Genomic DNA, 20,059 nt, shown 5'->3' with positions numbered 1-20,059 from the left:
TTAATACTTTTAATGTTAGGTGTATGTAAAACCCGCTTTAATTTGCAGCGAAATGTAAAAAATGCAGCAAATTAATAGCAGTAAATTAATTTTTTTCTTGTAGTGTGTAAAACCCGCAAATGAACCGTTCAAACCTTCTTTATGCTTGCTTGAGTTCTCTCTTTCAACCAATTGCTTCAAAAATTAACCCACAAGAAAACCCCCAAATTGATTTTTAAGGGTTAGGGTTTGAGAAATTGCGTGATATTTGGGTTTTAATGTGGAAAAAGGAGTAGTAGTTTGGGAAATTTTTGAAAAGGAGTGTAGATTTTGTGAAAATATGTTGATTTTGGGTGAGAATTTGGGTGTTTAAGGTAGATTTGAGTGAGTACGGAGGAGGAGGAAAGGAGTTTTAGAGAGAGAGAGAGATAGTGGGGATTTCCGGTGCGAGAAAGAGTGAAAGAATGAATTTTTTTATTTTGTTTACATAAATCCGTGTTGTTGCCTCGGTTTTATGGGGCTGCACAGACGTGCAACAATCGGCACGGATGTGCAGCCTCAGTTAGCAGGTTGCACGGACATGCAACTTATTCTTGCACTGACGTGCTTAGTTTGGCACGGCCATGCCAAACTTGAAAATTTCATAATGCTCAAGGTTCTGCCTGCTGTTGACTGCTTTTGCACAAACGTGCGATGCTCTACACATCCTGAAGACCTGATGTTGTACGACTTTAGTCTTTTTTCGTATAATTATAACAATAAGGCATAATAATAATAGATTATTATTATCACTATTATTATTATAATTATTATTAAGCCCACTACTTCACTTCCAAATACTCCCTCTGTCCTTTTTTATTTGCATCACTTTGGTTTGCACAAAGTTTTAGGAGAGTAATATAATATTGTGAGTGGGTGAATAAATTATTATAATAAAAGTAAGATGGGGAGTATGAAAGAGAAAGTATGTGAAAGAGGATAGATATTTTTATTATTTTAGTGAGGACCATGGAAGATAGAGATATGATAAAATAATTTGAGTGGGGTTTAAAGTAAGAGAGAGAAATAATAATTTATAGTATAAAGTTACTAAATATAGAAGTGATGCATTAAAAAAAAACACCCCAAAAAGGAAAGTGATGTAAATAAAAAAAACGGAGGGAGTATATTTTTCTTACTTCTCTTTTCATCAATACCTACAAAAGATATTAAGAGAAAAGTTAGTAATAATATAATTAATGGAAATGGAATGATGATTAAAGAAAGAGAGGTCGAGAAACTCGAGTTGTCTCCCGAAAGCGCTCTTTTAACGTCACTAGCTTGACGACATTGCAGGATCAACGCGAATAAGGGACATCAAACTCATTAAGGTGAACAACCTTGGCTTCCTCATGAACAAAACCGTCAAAGTATGCCTTAAGCCTTTGGCCATTCACTTTGAACGGTTCACCATTGTCATTGGAGATTTAAATTGCCACTCCATCTTCACTTAAGCTTACCCGGAAACAACTTTAACAAGGAATTGAATAGCAAGACCTTGTCACCTTCCTTGAACTCTCTCTTGTTGATATGCTTGTCATGCTAAGCCTTGGTCTTCTCTTTGTACATCCGTGCACTCTCATATGCATCCAATCTTAATTCTTCCAAGGCATGAAGGTCAAGCAACCTCTTCTCACCGGCACTTTAAAGGTCGAAATTCAATGTTTTGATAGCCCAATAAGCACGATGCTCAAGTTCTATCAGCAAATGACATGAATTTCCTTATGAAACAAGCTTGTATGGTGTGGTGCCAATTTTTGAGAAATTTATGGTATTAATTTCTAATTTATCCTTAAATTTATATTGACAATTTTTCTTAGTAAGAATATTATTATTTTTAATTTCGAACTTTGTGATTATTTTAGAAATCAAGATCATAGGAAAAAATAACAGCATAATTATAAATAAATATTTACCAAAATAAAGAGCTAGTCAGATGATCCCAATCAATTACAGAAAAACAAAAGTAAAATCATCTTGCATTTTTATTTTACAACTCATAGACAAAAGGTAAATCTGTGAAGAAACACAAAATTTACTGACATGCCAAAAACTACAAATTAGACACAAATTATAATTTAACTACTCTGATACAAGAAGCATTACTACAAATTACTCAAAACCTATGATCATTTCACTGCCTAGGCTTCTCATAAACTTTGGCACCTTCTCAATCCCCACTTTCTTCTCCTCTCCCTTGGACTCGTCCGCCTTCTTACCCTGTCCCTCGGACTCTGACCTCTCGTCGGGTTTTGTTTCCTTTTCCTTCGAATCTGGCCTGTCACCGGGTGGAGCAGCAGACGGTGAAGGGAGAATGACAGCCTCCCTCTGTGCATCTATTATATCATAGAACCTGTCTTCTGTCAAACCAAAAGCAGTAGCAAATTCTGGGCCGCGCATGCTTCTTAAGATGGAAGAAGCGCCAACTAAGAACTGAGGCCGATTTTCATGGGCAGAGGTGGTGAACCCAAAGAATTCAAACGAGCCAGACCGAGAAGCAATCTGGCAGAATGGGAAGTACCTTGGTATCCAAAACACATCACCTTCTTTCACCTCCGCATTCATTGCTGATGTGCCATTAGGGAAGACGACTTGGATGGTGCCAACCCCAGATAGCACGACGCCATATTCTGTTGCCATGGGGTTTACATGAGGTGCCATCATGGAGCCCTTGCAGGATAAACAAAAGGGACACAATGATCTCAATAGAAAAGAACAAACTAATCTAAGCAAATTTTTAATACATGCAAGTACATAACTATAAACTCAAAACAAAACGTACCGCTGCCAAGTTAACCAAGTAGAGTCCAATGCCGGATTTCTTAAGTGGCTTATACTCGTGCTTATCAACAGCAATACTCCAGCCATAGTCGTTTTTGAAACTAGGTGTTTGATCGCGAAGATTGTAAGAGTCCTAGAACCTGTTCGCGAATCATTCTTCTTTTCCCCTTTCTTGTTTTCGGTAGAATAAAAAAAGTTCCACCAAGAACTCTTGGGTTGTTCTATTTTAGGCTCATCAGTACCAGCATTTGGTGCCACCATCTTTAGACGTTCTAGTCTCTCTTCGCCCTTTAGTTTGAGGAAGTTCGCCCACAAACTAGGAGCATGGGTTGTATCGGCATATACGATTGGCCCTGCATCTTGACCTGTCATGAATTCCCTCAACTGTCCTGTGGAGACCTACAAAATCACAATTTTCATTTTGAGAATTAATAGTTACATGTTACACACACTTCCTTTATAACTTGGACGATAATAATTAACATTTAAGCAAGTTTCTAACTAGATTAACCAAACCATTTCCTATGTATTAAACAATAATCACCACTTGATAAGAAATAATTCATAATCTTTACATCTTTATATTCATTTCATATATAGTCATTAAAGAGAGAGTAAGCTTCTCGTAAAGTCTAATTCACTATCTCAAAGCGCAGTATGCTATGTTGTTTGGACTCTTCATATCACTTAAAATACCGTGTTGAATCCTCGACACTACTCCAACATCACTATAGACCCTTGATGCTTGATTTTGGAACGAAATCACAGATATAATACATAAGAAAGCTTAGTCTTACACTAGGATGCATACATTGGAAACTTTCATATTCATACAAATCAATTAGTTAGGAAAATGTGTGACTATTGTGCATAAAATCGCATAGTAAGGTAAAAACCTTTGAATTTCACTTAGATGACCAAAAATAAACTAAAGAAGAAACCGAGAAAATGTAAGGGAAGATTTGCTCACATTAAACGCAGTGGAAAGAGTTTGAGGATCAAATCCAGCCAACACCGAAACAGGATCTCTTCCTCCTCCGATGAAGAAAGACTAAAGAAAAGAATATAATCAAACAAGAAATCTAGTAAAATAAACTGATACACTAAACGGTTTAACACATAAAAACTCTTCATTTGAAAGTAGAGTTTGCGAACCTGGAAGGTACCGAAGCCCAAGCCTTCCGAGGGATCGATGCTACAAATGATAGTAAGCCGTTCAGTCTCCCCAGTGTTAACAATATAGAAAGTTGAACCAGCTGGAATTCTGTAGACATCTCCATTCTTTAGTTTCCTTTCTGATAGCTTATCATCATAGATGAATCCAAGTTTTGCTTCACCTAAAGAATTTAAACCGAAATATATAAATATTAATTATAAACCACCTACATTGTCAGAATTGTAATCGTCTAATAATTTAAATTTCTTTCACACATACAGTCTTTCAAGTATAGCACAATCGTTCGAATTCAGAATTTCATGCAAGTCCATTTCAAATATGTAAGCACGCGATATCTAATTAAGGATCGGAGCATTAGAAGATCAAATCCTCTATCGCACTTTTTATGTACCATGTGTGTGCTACTAATTTTGATTGTTGCATACTTGCATAGTGCAATCGGATCAAGATGATTAGATAAATGGAACACAAAAGGAAAAAAAATCAATAAATTATCTCTAGCTATAACAAATTGTTCTTACTAGCTATGGATTGGTAAGCAAAAACTTCTTAGTAGCTATCAATAATTTAGACTAAGGGCTGATCTAAGCTCGAAAACATACATAAAATTTGACGAGGGTAGCCATGAAAATCAAAGAGATAGAACTCCTTTAAACTTTGACAAGGGTACCTCTTCTTTATTGTAGGGGTGACAATCAATCTCTTTTAAGGTAGTTTCAATAGCTCGATCGGAATAAATTTAAACTAATCTAAACTTATTAGTCCTCAATTATATAAATCCAAGCTTATTAGCTTGAAATTAAACTTATCCGAACTTATAAAATCATCACTATAAGATTTTTAATGAAGAGATTACATATTTATGAAAACAATAATTCACGAGACACATGCACATCAAGAATTCATATTAACGACGACTATCCGCTAGAATACTAAGAAATTACTTATTGTTAAGATACATGATTGTAATGAAATCTAGGGTCATGTAATCATATATGAAACTGTACATATATACATAAACAAATAATTCTTGTGATAAAGTTGACATATGCACCATACAAACAATTGTTACCTACGTCATGTTTCATTTTAATCAATACAAATAGTCACCATGCTAGTGTCTGTTCTGTTTACTTTATTTTCACTTATTTCATGTAATAAGTTCTGATAAGGGTTACCCAACAACAAATTACAACTAAAATAAATTTTAATAAGATCTAATTAAGATCACTGAAAATCAGGTAAATAAAACAGACCATTACCTACACCATGTAACAAAAAAGATAGGAAATGAGAGAATAATACCTCTACGTATGTAAAGAATCAAGGAAGAATCCATGTACTGAGGAACAAAAAGTGAACGTGGTTCCATAGTAATAAAACCAATATGAAGTGGACTCTCCACAATTTTCCCTCCATACCCTTTAACCACCCTCATTTCCCCTGCTTGTGTACTCACCACCTTCTTTGAATCCTTCAACAAAAACATCTCTCCCTTCCCCCCTCCTCCTGGTCCATACGGCTCCGGCCTCAGCTTTGGCCTCGGCTCCCTCCCCCCTTCTTCATCCTCGTCCTCGTCCTCATCCTCATCCCAACTCCGATGTCGGTGTCGCCTTTCTTCCTCCGCCGTCCTCTCCCTCCTTTTCCAATCCTCCTCCTTAGCCCTCCTCTCTTCTTCATGATCATATTGACTTACCACAACTTGCATGGAGTAGCACACTATAAGTGCAACCAACAATATACCCTTTAAACTTCCCATGATTTTGTTTTTGGTTTATGATGATTTGTTAATTAGTTCAAGGAAAATTGGATTGTCATAGTTGTGGTTTAAGTAGCAAAATATGGGAGTGAATTGAGGTGACACGTGTTTTTCATGCAGGATTTTACAGAGTTTGGTGTCAAGGTTTTATGAAGGACACTGGTTGAGTAGAGAATCAAAGTCTAAAATAATTTTAAACATCTGCTTCAATTCTCAGCTTCGTTATTTAGATTGTTTGGAAATTGAATTTTGTGTAAAAAATAAACGACGATAATTAAAACTAATGGAGCCCCGATTCATCTGTATGATAAACAAAAAAATATTTATTTAGTGGTAAATTTATAAATAAATTAAATTTCAATCAGCATAATATTTTTTAAATAAATTAACATTTGACAAAAGTTTTTGATTTATTTAAAAAAGTCACTAAATAAACGTTCTTTTATTTATTGTGAAAATAAATGGATACACTCTATTTGTATGAAAATAGTATTTCTTAGCCAGTTTTTAATGAGAATATAAATTGTGGGATAGATGGTTGTGATTATATTTGCATTCTTTAAATTATTGTCAAATTATTCCGACCCCTTATAATTAAGTTTTTATAATTTTTTATTATCTAGGGAGTAAGCTAATGTTCGACATTGCTCAATTTCTATATTAAAAACATAATGAATTTAATCTCCAAAATCACAATTTATCATATACTCTCTAAATAAATTACAATCTCCCTTGTGAATTTTGACTAGTATAAAGAGATTTTAAGCAAAATGGTGTCTTATCTTAAAAATTAATTTCAGACAAAGGGAGTATAGTGGAGGAAAAATTTGAAAACTATCAAATTTCATTCTTTTATCTTGGCCTGTTTGCAGTATTTGATTAGCTATAATCAATGTGAGCGCAAGAGCACCAATTTTAAAGATACAAGATTAAATTACATAATTGTGCTTTACAAAGAATGAATCACCTAGCTAATTAATAACAATAATTATGATTAAGTACAACATTTGCTTGATATCCTAGCAGATTTCAAAGTACTACTTCCTTAGCACATGTATTTTTGCCTATATTTGCACCCAAGAAATAACTCTGAGCTGAAATTTTTTTCATTTGCATTCATGATATTAATATGAATTTCAACTACGAGCAAATAAGAACGCGAAAAATAAACTAAAGATCACCACCTTTTAGCTGTTCTGTGAGCTAGATTGAGAATTTGATTCAGTTTCGAGTTGAGTTTGAGTTTGTGGACAGACAGTTGCGTATTGGCAAAATCGACACTTCCACTTCTCCATCTCTGGAACATATTTGGCTTCTCGCTCACCCCTCCAGAACTCAAGGCTGCTGTGCAATTGAGCCTTAAGCCAGTCCTCATCGTAACTGAACTTAACCTCGCCGATCAATGAGTTATCCTCTTGAAGTTCATATCTGCAAAGCCACCAGACAAACAAGCCATTGGAATATAATTAACAACTTCATGTTTTAAGGCTGTGTTTGGTTGGGAATAACCATTTTCCAAAAAAAACTGGTTCTCCTAATTTCTTTCATTTTGTTTGTCAAGAGTGAAATTAGTAACCCCACATTTCTTTTGTAAGAAATAATTGCCACATTTTTCTCCCTAATTTCTGTCTTACTTTCCCATCTATTGAAAACAAAATTCAGTTCAAAACATTTTCCTTTCAACAAAACATAACCTTAGTTAATATATTTTTACTTGAACACAAGGATACATCAGGAAGAAAAGAGGTTATCTAAAAAGAAGTCAATATCGTCATAACCGTATGAATTGAAGAAGACTGATATACACTTATTCTCTTAACATCCAGCAACAGAGTATTTTCGGTTTATGAGAGCTTAGAATCAGAAAGTAGAGAGAATGATTTATATTTCGATAAGAAATTTTTTAACAATTTTAGGATCATAACAAGCAATACCTCAAGAGAAGCTGATCGTGAGCAGGCGGTAGTGCAGAACAAACATTATTGAGGTATCCTACAACTTCTCCAAGTGTCTGCCCATACGAGACATTATAACTTTATAAGTCAACAACTTTAGTTATCATCATAACAAAAAAGAAAGAATCCTACATACAACATACCAGTTAAGAAATATCAGCTATGATCTATGAAACATATTTCCATACATTCTAAATCCCTATCTATATCTTGGTATGAAAAAGGTGGTCCTAAAGAGAGTATTGAAAAAAACAGAATTTTTTGATTATAAACCACCAGCAGAAGAATTAAGGTTGAAACATCGGTACATGCCAATACGCCATACCCTTTACTCCCACCTTAAAATGTCTCCAGGGCACCCAACTATAGCTTTGGGATGGATTACTCATTTACTCCAATCAAAAACACCATTCCCCCCCCCCCCTCCCCCAACAAATGAACAAATACATTCTGCTGACCTATTAATGATCCAACTTAAAACAGCAAAATCCCATCATACCTCAGCAGGGAAACCTGAATCAGCGGCATTCATCTTCACTTCATCAGATAATTTGTGTTCAGGATCCATGGAAAAATGTTCATAAAATTGTTTAGAAGGAAAGTTATTAGAGACCATATTGTCCCACAAACGCTTATAGAACTTCAATTGTAGCCTGAAAGAATTAAAATTTAAAAGTAAATATAAGAAGAGTATTGTCAAACTAACAAGCAAAAATAAGTATGGCCTTGTGTCATATGTTAAAAAATACCTTCCATTTCTGCATTGTGGTTCAGCAGGAAGCCTTGGCTGACCACGCGTCTTTGTATCAACTAATGTTAACTTCCTTTTTTCCCCATCATCAGGCATCCGGAGTTCATCAATCACTCCCACCATCCATACACCTTGAACAAGGCCAACTCTGATGGTATAACAAATGTGATCAAAATCAGAAACTTTCTTCTTCTTACTGTTCCCAAACAAGCCCGTGCTAGAAAAAAGCCAAGGCCAGGGGCTGGTTTATAGAGATCAATTGAAGTAAAGGACAGTTAAAGAGAATTTAATCTAAACGGAAATATACTCTCTTGTTCTTTGATAAATGCTTGTAATTTAACACATACATGTATTAATTTGATTCTTGCATTAGATACACAACTGACATGATATATCAACGTAACATCTGTATGTATAACCGAATAAGAAAATTTAAAAAACAGAGTATTGCTCAACAGACATTTCAAAACAGTACCTCATAACAATTGGAAGCTAAAATAAAATAAAGGAAACAAAAGAAATCGTGAACAGCCAATACCATAAGCTATTCCAGTTTGCCAAAACGACAACAAAATATAAGAGCAAGATATTATATACAAAAATATAGCCAAATCTACTTTGACTTGCAAATTTACTTCCATGAACATGCTCAGTACAGTTACCAGTCACCACAGAGGTGCCTAAACAACCGAGCCACCTTCCAAGCTACATACAGTGATAAAAGTATAAACTAAGGTTTATTATGCAACTCGTTAATGAATATCACCAAATAGAGGGCTGCCAATCTGTTTTAAAGACCTTTTATCAGATACTCTACGAGTAATAGCTTACAAAACTTTTGCAGACTGTACAATCAGATACTCTACTATGTTGCTTGCGTAGTTGCACTTAGATATCTTATTTGCCAAAGACCATGATTTTTTTTGGGGGGCAGGGTGGGGGGGGGGATTCGAATGAACTGTAATGTTGCTAAAACATGATTGAGCTGGAATTAACTTGTTTGTCGTAGCCCATAAGTCAAGCTGAGGAGGCTGGAGAAAAATGAAGTTGTTCCGCTAACAGAGGACGATCTAGTCGTCTAGAAGCAAGTTATGGTTCTGGCTTAAGAGGGACAACAAGCACAATTAGTAAATCTCTCTGTACTTCTCACTGCATCGTATCCTCCCCCAAAACAAACGATAACCAGAGACGGGCAAGTAAAAATTCTCCAATGAAGTTGCCTCTTCTCAAAGCCAGAAACCCAAAGCTTGTGTTCTTTCCGTTGATAATATGATCCTCTAGTTTATTGGTCTTCTGTTTTCTTATTGGGATTTGATTCTATAGTCTTAATCACAAAATTTTATCTTAGATTTGGTTTCTCCACATGGAATGCCTGTTAGGATTGTGCTTCTCTTCCATCAATTTCATTTCAACAGCTAAGTACATCCCATTTGTCTACTTTTTTGCCTGACTCAAACCCATATCCCTTGTTCATACCCGGATTAATATTAGTGCAGGTACAAAATGGGCAAGTTCCAAGCCCAACTATTAAGGTAAAATTTGTCAAAATTGAGTGATATAAAAGAAAACACAACTAATTCTTAATTAATGATTTGTACATGTCAAGTGCTTAGTTACTCTTCTTGTGGAATCAGGCTTTAATGTTCCAAGTGGTGTAACATAGATCTAAGAGGGAGATCAGGATATTACAAACGTAGTTGAAAGCAGCTAAATGGTGCTAGCGTATCCAATTAGTGCAAAATCCTATTTCTTAACCACCCTAGGTAAAATCTAATTGACCTAGGAAGATTAAGTCCATAGCCAGATTGTATGCTTTGTCGTGTTCCATTTTAATTTGATTTACTTCTCAAAGTTCAGAGTAAGTATCATTTTCTTGAGCTTTGGAACATTGGAGGATTATGGTTTGTATCCAAAAACATGACAAACCTAACATAAATCAAATTTCTGACAAAAACTCACAAAAAAGGCTACACATTAGTGTTTTGCTAGAGGTATCAGGTCATCAATGTAAAAGCATCAAAACCAAGGCACAAGTATAACCAATCACTACATCATAGATTCTCATCAAAACCAAGACACAAGTATAACCAATTACTACATAATAGATTCTCACATCAAAACAAAACACTAAGTGTTCTTAATCTGTGATTGACGGATTTATGTGTGTGTGTAGGTATTCAATAGTCACACAAATGACAAGCGTCATTGCAAAAGTCAGAATAAGATACATAATATAGCCACTTACACAGGGATTTCTCGTGTTAAACCGTCAAACAATAGTTGGTTTGCACAGATGATAAAATTTATAAACTTCAAAGCCCATATATCTTCAAGTGTCTCAACACGTACTTCTACTTTTTTTGATACCTGCCATACATCACACAGTGCAACTGTCATAAAATGATAAGAAAGGTAAGTATCTTAACAACCAGTATGCAAAGATATCACACCTTTCTCTTACATAGAAATGATAAAAGACTTCAAACATCAAATAACAAGGAAATAAAAATCCGATTGAAGATTTGAAATCAAACACAATTAACATTACGAAAACATTCCCTTTGCTAGCTTTACAGAGTTTCGAGTAAGTAACAAATTACACAGAACAACACAGTGAAAACTGCCAAGGGTATAAAAAAAGATGTATATAGCCTTACCTCAGTAACCACAGAATTTAGGATAATTATATGCGATATGCTTATAAAAAAGTAGATCCATGAAGAGGAAAGCCACTCAAAGCTTAAACAATCGATGCCTTTAGATTAATTCTACAAATCTTGCCAATCTGATAAAGGCAATGTCTTTCTTACCTTAATACAGTGTATTTCCTATCATTATCACTTTATAGAGTATTCTCAAAAACAAAAATTTTCTCAAAAATATAATTGATAGACACATGAGGTAACTGTGAAATATTCTAATGGAATGTAGCTTCAAGAGCATATAACCTATCGGTCTGATTCTTTCCAGCGGCTGTTCATACTAATTCTGTCTGCACCTAATATTCAGATGCTCAATACAATCAGGCAACTAGGAAATCAAAACTCAATAATTAAGTCTAATTTTATCTTCATTTGCTAGTTGCTACAAGTCACTCCTCGGTCCTAAGACTAGAGATGTTAGTTGGAGATAGCTTATGCAGCCACTGAGCCCATATCCGCAATGCGAAAGCACAACAAATTACACACCTGGACCTGAGTAAAGTACCCCTAGTTTAACAGGACCTCAACTAATGCAGCTATGTAAGAACCAAGAATAGGCTAAGAAAGATGATGATATAAACCATGAGTTGCTTGATAATCACCAGGAAGATCATGTTTAGCAACCAGTTTGAAACAAAAATTACCTCTTCCTCTAACTTGGCATGCCGAGCAATCCCAGCTTTCATAGCTTTTGTCTTTTCTGGCCTACCATAAGTGAGAAGGAACTCCATTTGTTTTTCACACCATTCCTACAAGTTTTAAACAAAATAAGTACTAGCTGATTAAGTTCGTGGTCATTGACAGTTAAAACCAAATGGAGGCCAATCCAAACCACTGGTAACAATCAACAAACAAAAATATAACACACCCAAGTTAGAAGAAGATGTTTACTACAATTAATTAGATTGCATATATTACATAAAACTTATATAGATATGATAAAGAATCATAATAAAGAGCGAATAACTTGCTCAAGTAGCAATAACACTAGATTTCTTATTATTATATTAAAAAGGAGTAGAAACTTGAACAATGTAAGTAGACCAATAAGTTAACAGATTCAAAAGCCAGAACCACCAAATACTTCTGAGACCCTTTTGTAAAGAGGGGTCTCATATTTACAAAGTCTTTCTTGCAACATGGTTCTAGCCTAATTCCCCACCATTGCAAAAAGCTTAGGCCATTGATTAAAAAGGTAGCTGACTGAACTTATTACTTCACAAATACATAAGAAAACAACAATTCATTAAAATTATTGGATATGAATGGTTTCTTTCTTTATCTTTGTTCCCTTATTTGTTAATGCAGGGGCGGAATAGGGGAGGTGGGAGGGGTCAAGGAGACATTGTCTATATAGTTTTAATAATTAAAAAAAATTTTAAAAAAAAAATCAACTGAACATAAGCAGCATAAAGATTAAGAAAGCTTCTCTGATTTAAGCAGCAAAAAAGCTACAATGCCAAAGCTTGCCTATACATGTTCATAAGTTAGGCAAGCTATTTAAAATCTTTTTATTCACCTTCTGTCAACTAAGGTCCTGTTCACATTTACTAAACTGAGCTGAGCTGAACTGATTGGATCTGAGTTGAACTGAACTAAATTGAACTGAACAGAGCTGAAATGAATATTTTATGACAGAAAGAAATTAGGAGCTGAACTGAACTGATTGGAGATGAACTTAACTGAAATTAGGCTGAAGTGAACGTGCCCTAAGTATGTGCATTGCTTTCATCCAATCCCATCAATCAGTCACTCGATAAAGCAATTTACATTTACTTAAAGCACAAACTAAGATTATCAGCCTATCAACCAATCAGTTCCTGATTCTCGGTGTGCAAAGGTAAATTGTATGGATATGTTCATTTATGTATCCCATTAGCTTAATTTTCAAAACCCAATTACTCCAGCCCTTAAAGAGTTGACATCCTTTTTTTTAAAGGGCAAAATTGGACCATTGATTTTAGTCATTTTACTCAAAGTATATTATTACACATTTTTCTAACTGATCCAAAATAAAATTTGCTTTATTCAATATTGTTTGATCAAAAATACAGGTCGTCCTACAAGATTCAACTTCAACGCAAAACAAGTCATTTGAACATATGTACGTTTCACATTATTAATAATTGCATACATATTAATTTCTCCAAAAATGAAGGTAGACACTCTCTTAGCAACTGACTTAGTATTACTCAGGATTACAATAGATAGAGATATATACATCTAGAAGACTAGAATAAAGTAGGAATGAAAATTCCAGACAAAATCAAAGATTTTGACTTTATATCCATTCACCAAATCCCACAAATGCCTTAAATTCTTGATCAAACCCAAAAAATGATAGAATCCCTTCTTAAAGCTTCCAATTTCAATAATTTCATCGTAATAAAATCAATATTGGTTTCGGCTATGAACCTGTGCCACTCACACAAAGAAGCATTGATAACTCCAACTGCCAATTCAAAATCTTTCTTACACTACACTCAAAACTTCTACAGCAAGCTAATAAATTGATCAATGCTACATTCATAAACAATCACCAATTCCCAAAAGGCAGCCAACTTCAACAACATCTCAATACATATGCTATCGGCCACGAATTGGGCTAATATCACAGGCCATTCATACATAGAAGCATAAAAAAATGATCAATTTCATTGCTAAATCTAAAACTTAACTACATTACACTTAGAAATCCTAAACCAATCAAAAGTTTCCAACTTCAATCACAACATTACAATATCATTTCTTGACATAAACCAATACTACATTACTATGAAAAAAAAAAAAAAAAAAAAAAAAAAAAAAAAACATTCAAAATTAACAAAGTTAATCATCAAATAATGCAAAAACAAATCAAACCCATTTTGATAAACACAAAACTTAAATCAAATCAACAAATAAAAACCCAATTACCGTAGATGTCAAATCAGTGACAGACAATCCCCTATTCTTCCTATATTTATTCAAAAGGGATTCAGAAACTTTGTTCTTCTTTTTCTTGGGACTTTGAGTTTTACCCAAATCTTCGAAATCATTACATACAATTGAAGTGGAGAATCTTTTATTAGAAGCAATGGAAATAGATTGTGTTTCGGTTGAAAACAATGGGACCTTGCCGAAGGTCCACTAAAATGGAGAAGACTGGATTCGATCCAAGCTGTGTTGGGCCGAAGGTTTCCTGCACAGTGAACACACGTAAACTAGCCTCGGGGGTGTTTCCGAGGAAGGCCCCTCCGATGCTAAAGTCAGTACAATGTGTAAAAAGGAAGACACTATGCAAGAGAGTTTGTAGCTTGAGGCTTTTGTGGAGTATTTCTCAATGCAAGAATGAGCATATGAATTGCAATAATCCGTGTATGAGATAATGCATGTGATGTTGTGCCTGTTGTTGTGTCTGATCTCGTTGATCTTGTATGTGATGTTATGAGATGTGTTAATATGAGGGCTTTTATACCTCATCATACTTGGAGAGGTTGGGCTTTAGCCCAATTGGCTTACTTTGTGGGCTGACTTTTGACTTTTGAGCAATTGGAGAGTTGAACCTTGACCTTGGGCTTTTAATTGGATCATTTAGTGCCCAGGCCCAATTTTGACTAAATTGGACCCAAACAGATTGAAAAGAGGTGGAACAGAAAAGAGAGAGTGAAGAACGGCGAGAAGCTAAGGAAAAGGCAGCTTCAATGAAAGCCATTTCTTCCTCACTTACAATTTCAACTGGGATTTTGATTTGAGAGTCGTTTATTTCATGGATTTTGTTTTGGTGATCGTGGGAATCAAATGTGGGATTAGTGGGTGACTCTGTCATCTGGGTTTTGCTCAGAAGAATTTGATTTAAAAATGGTTGGTTGATCCGAAGAAGTAGGAGATTTGAAATTGCACGTTAACCGCTTTTGCACGATTGTACCAAATTGTTGCACAAAGATGGAGGGAGTGGTCTTTACGGTTCTCACTCACTTGCCCTGTCAGATTTCGTATACCAGAGCGTATCCGTGTTAATACATGAAAAAAATATACTAGTTGGTAGTTATTGGAGTCTCTTGAAATAAATTAGGAAAATAGTGAAATAGGTAGTTTTCGGTTTATTTGAATGACATAAAATGAGAGCATATCCGTGTTAATACACGAAAAAAATATACTAGCTGGTAGTTATTGGAGTCTCTTTAAATAAACTAGGAAAATAGTGAAATAGGTAGTTTTCGGTTTATTTGAATGACATAAAATGAGAGCGTATCCGTGTTAATACACGAAAAAAATATACTAGTTGGTAGTTATTAGAGTCTCTTTAAATAAATTAGGAAAATAGTGAAATATGTAGTTTTCAGTTTATTTGAATGACATAAAATGAGTTGAGAAATAAATTAGGAAAATAGTGAAAAAGGTAGTTTTTGGTTTATTTGAATAACATAAAATGAGTTAAGCACAATACTTCTAAACTATCAAGAAAATTGCAAATAAGGTACTCACCTTTCAGTTATTGCAAAGTGAGTACTCAAATTTGATAGAGTACTTGCTTTAAGAAAAGGAAAAATTGCCCGAAATAATCCGACCTTTAGCTCATCCGCCAAAAATAATCCCACCTTTCGATTATTTTTAAATAATCCGACCTTTATACCTCTTCCGCTTTAAATGGTCCCAACCGGTCATCCAACCTGTTATTACAAGTTGCTAGACACGTGTCGGCCTATAATTGGTCTAAAATTTTTTAAAAAAAAAACTTAAAAAAATAGAAAAAAAATTAAAAACCCACAAACCCTCTGGCAGTTCAGCCACCGTCCTCTACCCATTCCGACCACCATATCCCTTCCCCTCCCTGTTTCCGGCCACCAAATCCCCTCTCCTTCCCCTCCCAGTTTCCGGCCGACACCAATCCCAGCACTAGCCTGCAACACCACTAAAACAGCAACGATACTCCTGCTGTTACTCCTTCGCAAACGCACCACCCAATCAGCCCCAAAATCGCTAACACCAAACGAACCACCCAAAATCAGCCCTTAATCGCAAACACCCAATCAGCCCCAAAAACGCACCATCCAATCAGCCCCAAAATCGCAAACACCAAACGCACCACCCAAAATTGCAAACACACCGCATCACCCAAATCGCAAACAGAAACGGTTTCGGTGGTTGGGATGGGTAGAGGAGGAGATTTCGGCGCTTGGGCTGTGTAGAGGAGGAGATTTTGGTTGTTGGGCTTTGTAGAGGAGGAGATTCCGGTGGCCGGGCTGTGTAGGGGAGGTGGTTTCGTTGGGGTCTGCCTGGCCGTGGTTTTTTTTTTTTAACTTTTCAATATTTTTTAATTAATTTTTTATTTCTCTTTTGTCCAATCACGTGACACATGTGCAAACAATCTAAAGTTACAAATTGTAACCTCTTTAGCCGGTTTCAAGTCATTTGGGACCATTGGAAGCATATTGGGTATAAAAGTCGGATTATTAAAAAATAATCGAAAGGTGGGATTATTTTGGGCGGATGAGGCAAAGATCGGATTATTCCGAGCAAGCAATTTTTCCTTAAAAAAATTCTGCTGAGTTAAATCGGTTACAATCGGTTATGCTTTAAAAAAAATTGATTTTCTAATATTAGGGCAATGATGACATTATATAAGTATTACATTTTTATTATAACTATTCAACATCCCTGCATGGTTTGGGATTGAACCTAGTTGTTTGAAAAATGACTTTTTTTTTTGTTAGCTAAATAGCCACTTTCCACCAAATTTATCTTTATTTTTTTTTTTAAAAAAAAAAAAAAAAAAAAAAAAACTCTAGTATGTCCTCCGTTCTATAATATACTTCCTGTTTTCCTATTTTGGAGACCTAAAATGTTGTTTTCTGTTTCCATTTATGAATAGTAGGTAAAGACTATTATATTCATTGCACTTCCTAATTTACACTTGAATTTTGCACATGCCTGATATTTTTTTCACTTTATCTCTCTAAATTTTGTCTACGATCGTACTTTTTACTTTTATTATGTACTTTATCCACTTTCTCCTCTTACGAGTATTTTTTAAATACCATGAAAAAACACAAACAAGAACTATATTATGGGACGGAGGAAGTACCAGAGTTTTTTAAATACCATGAAAAAAACACAAGCAAGTTTCATTTGGACCTGGTTTTGCTCAAACTCGAGAGCAGTAGCCCCGCCTTTTTTGTCTTTTTAGCTTTCAAGCGCTTCTCTAGATTGGCAATTTTGGCTGCTAGCTTGTTATAGTCTAAAAGCTTCTTCTTAACAACTTGCTTCTCTAGAAGTTTCATTTGGACCTAGCTTTGCTCGAGCTCGAGAGCAGTATCCTTACGTCCTTCGTCAGCCTTCTTCACATTTATCTCAGCTTGGTTTGCATATCTTTGATGATACTTTTACATATGCACGACCTCCACATCCGAGTTCACAGTCTGCATGCTTTATCAATTGTGTTCATTTGACTTGAGGCTTCCTAGGCCAACAGGTTATCTCCATTATATAGGCTAACAGGTTGTTCAATAGCTTGATGCTGCTCCTCTAGATGATTGTGTTGTAGATGTTAAAAACTATCCTCAATCTCTGGAATTAGTACATGATTATCATTATCTCCAATATTTATTTGGGCAATAGGTTGTTCATTAATAGTGTTGAAGCATAATGGTTTGATGATGAGGAACTTGAACTAAAGCAAACTCAACTAATAAATGTTCTCTAGTGTGTGATTAGTTTAGGTGAAGATTGATCTTGGTGATTGAAGAAGTATCTGAAACTAAGAAGACTTGAAGAGATCTTTATTGAAGAAGTCAAACAAATCAGAGGAAGAGTTCTCTAACAAGAACTAAGTTCCCTAACAGGATCGTTCCCTAACAGGAACTTGAAGACAAGCAAGTTTAAGTTCTTTGGTGGAACTTATTACGCTTGGAGCCCAAGTAATCTACCTGTTCAAAGTGCGGCGCAGCAATAATATTTAGTTAAGGTTTTTATTTTATAAATTATTGTTAATATGTTAAGTAGGTTAGTGCACGAAATTTATTAGAAGCGTGATAAGTTTGCTTGGTAAATAAAATAAATATGGAAAATAATAAAAGATAGATTTTAGAAAAAGATTTTTTTTAAATGATTATTTTCTTTAAATCGGTTTGTTAAAAAGATAAATCTCTTTAATAAATATCTTTTTAATCTTATTTTTCGGAAAAGATTTAATCCCACTTAATTTACATAAAACCGTGTTTAAAGATAAGTTAACTTATTTATCTTTTAGAAAACCTACTTTCTATACGAGTGTTACTTGTATAAATAGTAGAGAGCAAAATGGTTTTAGGTTTTTGTAAGTTTATGTGTGGAGAAATCACAGTGCTATAATTGAGTAAGTTTACCAAGCTTCTAACTTGTCATATTAGTTTCGGATTTTGTGCATTGCTTACCTATCATACTAGGTGTCATACACTTGTATTGGGGTTGGTTTATTTGGGTGAGTTTATTGTTTGTTTTACATACAGTTTTGTAAGCTTCTAGGTGAGGCTGTGAGTTTTGTACTTAGGTGGTACAAGTATTTTGTACTTTGGAAGTACGTGTAGTATTTTGGTGGTACGAGTGAATCTAAGTGTGGTACTTAAATTGGGTAGGATAGGGTCCTATCAAGTAGCAAGTCCAGTGAGGAACTTGTGAAATAAAGGTCCGTGTCTAATAGGTTGTAACTTGGTGTTTGCCCTATTATAGTGAAGTGTTTTGTGTTTGAAATCCCTAAGGTAGGGTCGAGGTTTTACTTCCAATTGGGCCCTGGAAGGTTTCCTCGTAAAATCTGTGTGTTTTAGCAAGTTCCTACATGCATTGTTTATTCATCCGCAAAAAGTAGTCATTAGAAACTTATTACAATTCCCCCCCCCTCTTGTATTAAACGTCTCAACCAACAATTGGTATCAGAGCAAGGTTCTCACGTGTAAGCAAATAACTTTGCTGAGTAAGTTCCTGGAGAGATGAATTACAAGGAGAAACTTGAAGAAGGGTATTCTACCCAACGTCCACCCATGTGCAATGGTAAGTTCTACACATACTGGAAGAACAGGATGGAGATCTTTATCAAGGCAGAAAATTACCAGGTTTGGCGTGTCATTAAAACCGGTGATTTTGAAATAACTGCAACCAATGAAAAGAAAGAGGTAGTTCCTAAACCTATTTCTGATTATGATAAAGAAGATTATCAGAAACTTGAACTAAATGCTTTAGCTATAAAGTATTTGCACTGTGGACTTGGACCTCATGAACATAATCGTATCATGGGATGCAAGTCTGCTAAACAGATTTGGGATCTACTAGAAGTAACTCATGAAGGTACAAATGAGGTAAAACGTTCTAAGATTGATTTATTGATATCTAGATATGAAAGGTTTGAAATGCAATCAAAGGAAACTATAGAGGAAATGTTTACTAGGTTCAATGATATTATTAATGAATTGAATTCCCTTGGCAGACACATTCCTATTGATGAACAGGCTAGGAAGATCTTAAGAAGTCTACCACAAGATGAACGATGGAGATCCAAGGTTACTTCCATGTAGAAAGCCAAGGACTTCACAAAGTTTAACATGGGACAACTAGCTGGATCATTGATAACTCATGACCTACATCTGAGTTCCAACTCTGAAAGTTCCAGGAACAAGAGTCTTGCTCTTAAGGCCCAAGACTCTGAGGAATCAGAAGCCTATGAGGAAGAAATGGCAATGCTAGTTAGAAAGTTCAAAAGGGTGATGAACTACAAGAAGTTTGATAGGAACAAGAAATATGCAAGTTCCAGAAACACAACTTGTTTCAAGTGTGGTTCGAAAGATCACTTCATTAAAGATTGTCCATTACCAGATGGTGTAAAAGGAAAGATAAAGGGAGGAAAAATCTAAAGAGTCAAGAGTCTATAAACCTTACTTCACCAAGGACAACGTGAAGAAAGCC

At 35.1% G+C, this 20,059-nt stretch overlaps 1 protein-coding gene and 1 pseudogene across 1 annotated transcript; both read right to left on the bottom strand.

Moving 5' to 3' along the window:
* Positions 1-1,968: 1,968 nt before the first annotated feature.
* Positions 1,969-6,031, bottom strand: LOC110700944 (annotated as a pseudogene).
* Positions 6,032-6,630: 599 nt separating this feature from the next.
* Positions 6,631-14,159, bottom strand: LOC110700943 (exonuclease V, chloroplastic-like). Its single transcript, XM_021878509.1, has 8 exons — positions 14,060-14,159; positions 11,788-11,892; positions 10,687-10,808; positions 8,440-8,589; positions 8,190-8,343; positions 7,670-7,746; positions 6,920-7,163; positions 6,631-6,829 (listed from the first exon to the last, which is right to left on the bottom strand). Exons 2-7 carry the CDS (start codon positions 11,872-11,874, stop codon positions 6,923-6,925), a joined length of 831 nt encoding a protein of 276 aa, XP_021734201.1. The 5' UTR covers positions 11,875-11,892; positions 14,060-14,159; the 3' UTR covers positions 6,631-6,829; positions 6,920-6,922.
* Positions 14,160-20,059: the final 5,900 nt, after the last annotated feature.

The sequence above is a fragment of the Chenopodium quinoa genome, unplaced genomic scaffold (assembly GCF_001683475.1).
Source record: "Chenopodium quinoa cultivar QQ74 unplaced genomic scaffold, ASM168347v1, whole genome shotgun sequence".
Classification (NCBI taxonomy): domain Eukaryota; kingdom Viridiplantae; phylum Streptophyta; class Magnoliopsida; order Caryophyllales; family Amaranthaceae; genus Chenopodium; species Chenopodium quinoa.
Note: the sequence above shows the minus strand (reverse complement) of the source record. Positions and strands in the feature narration are given on the sequence as shown.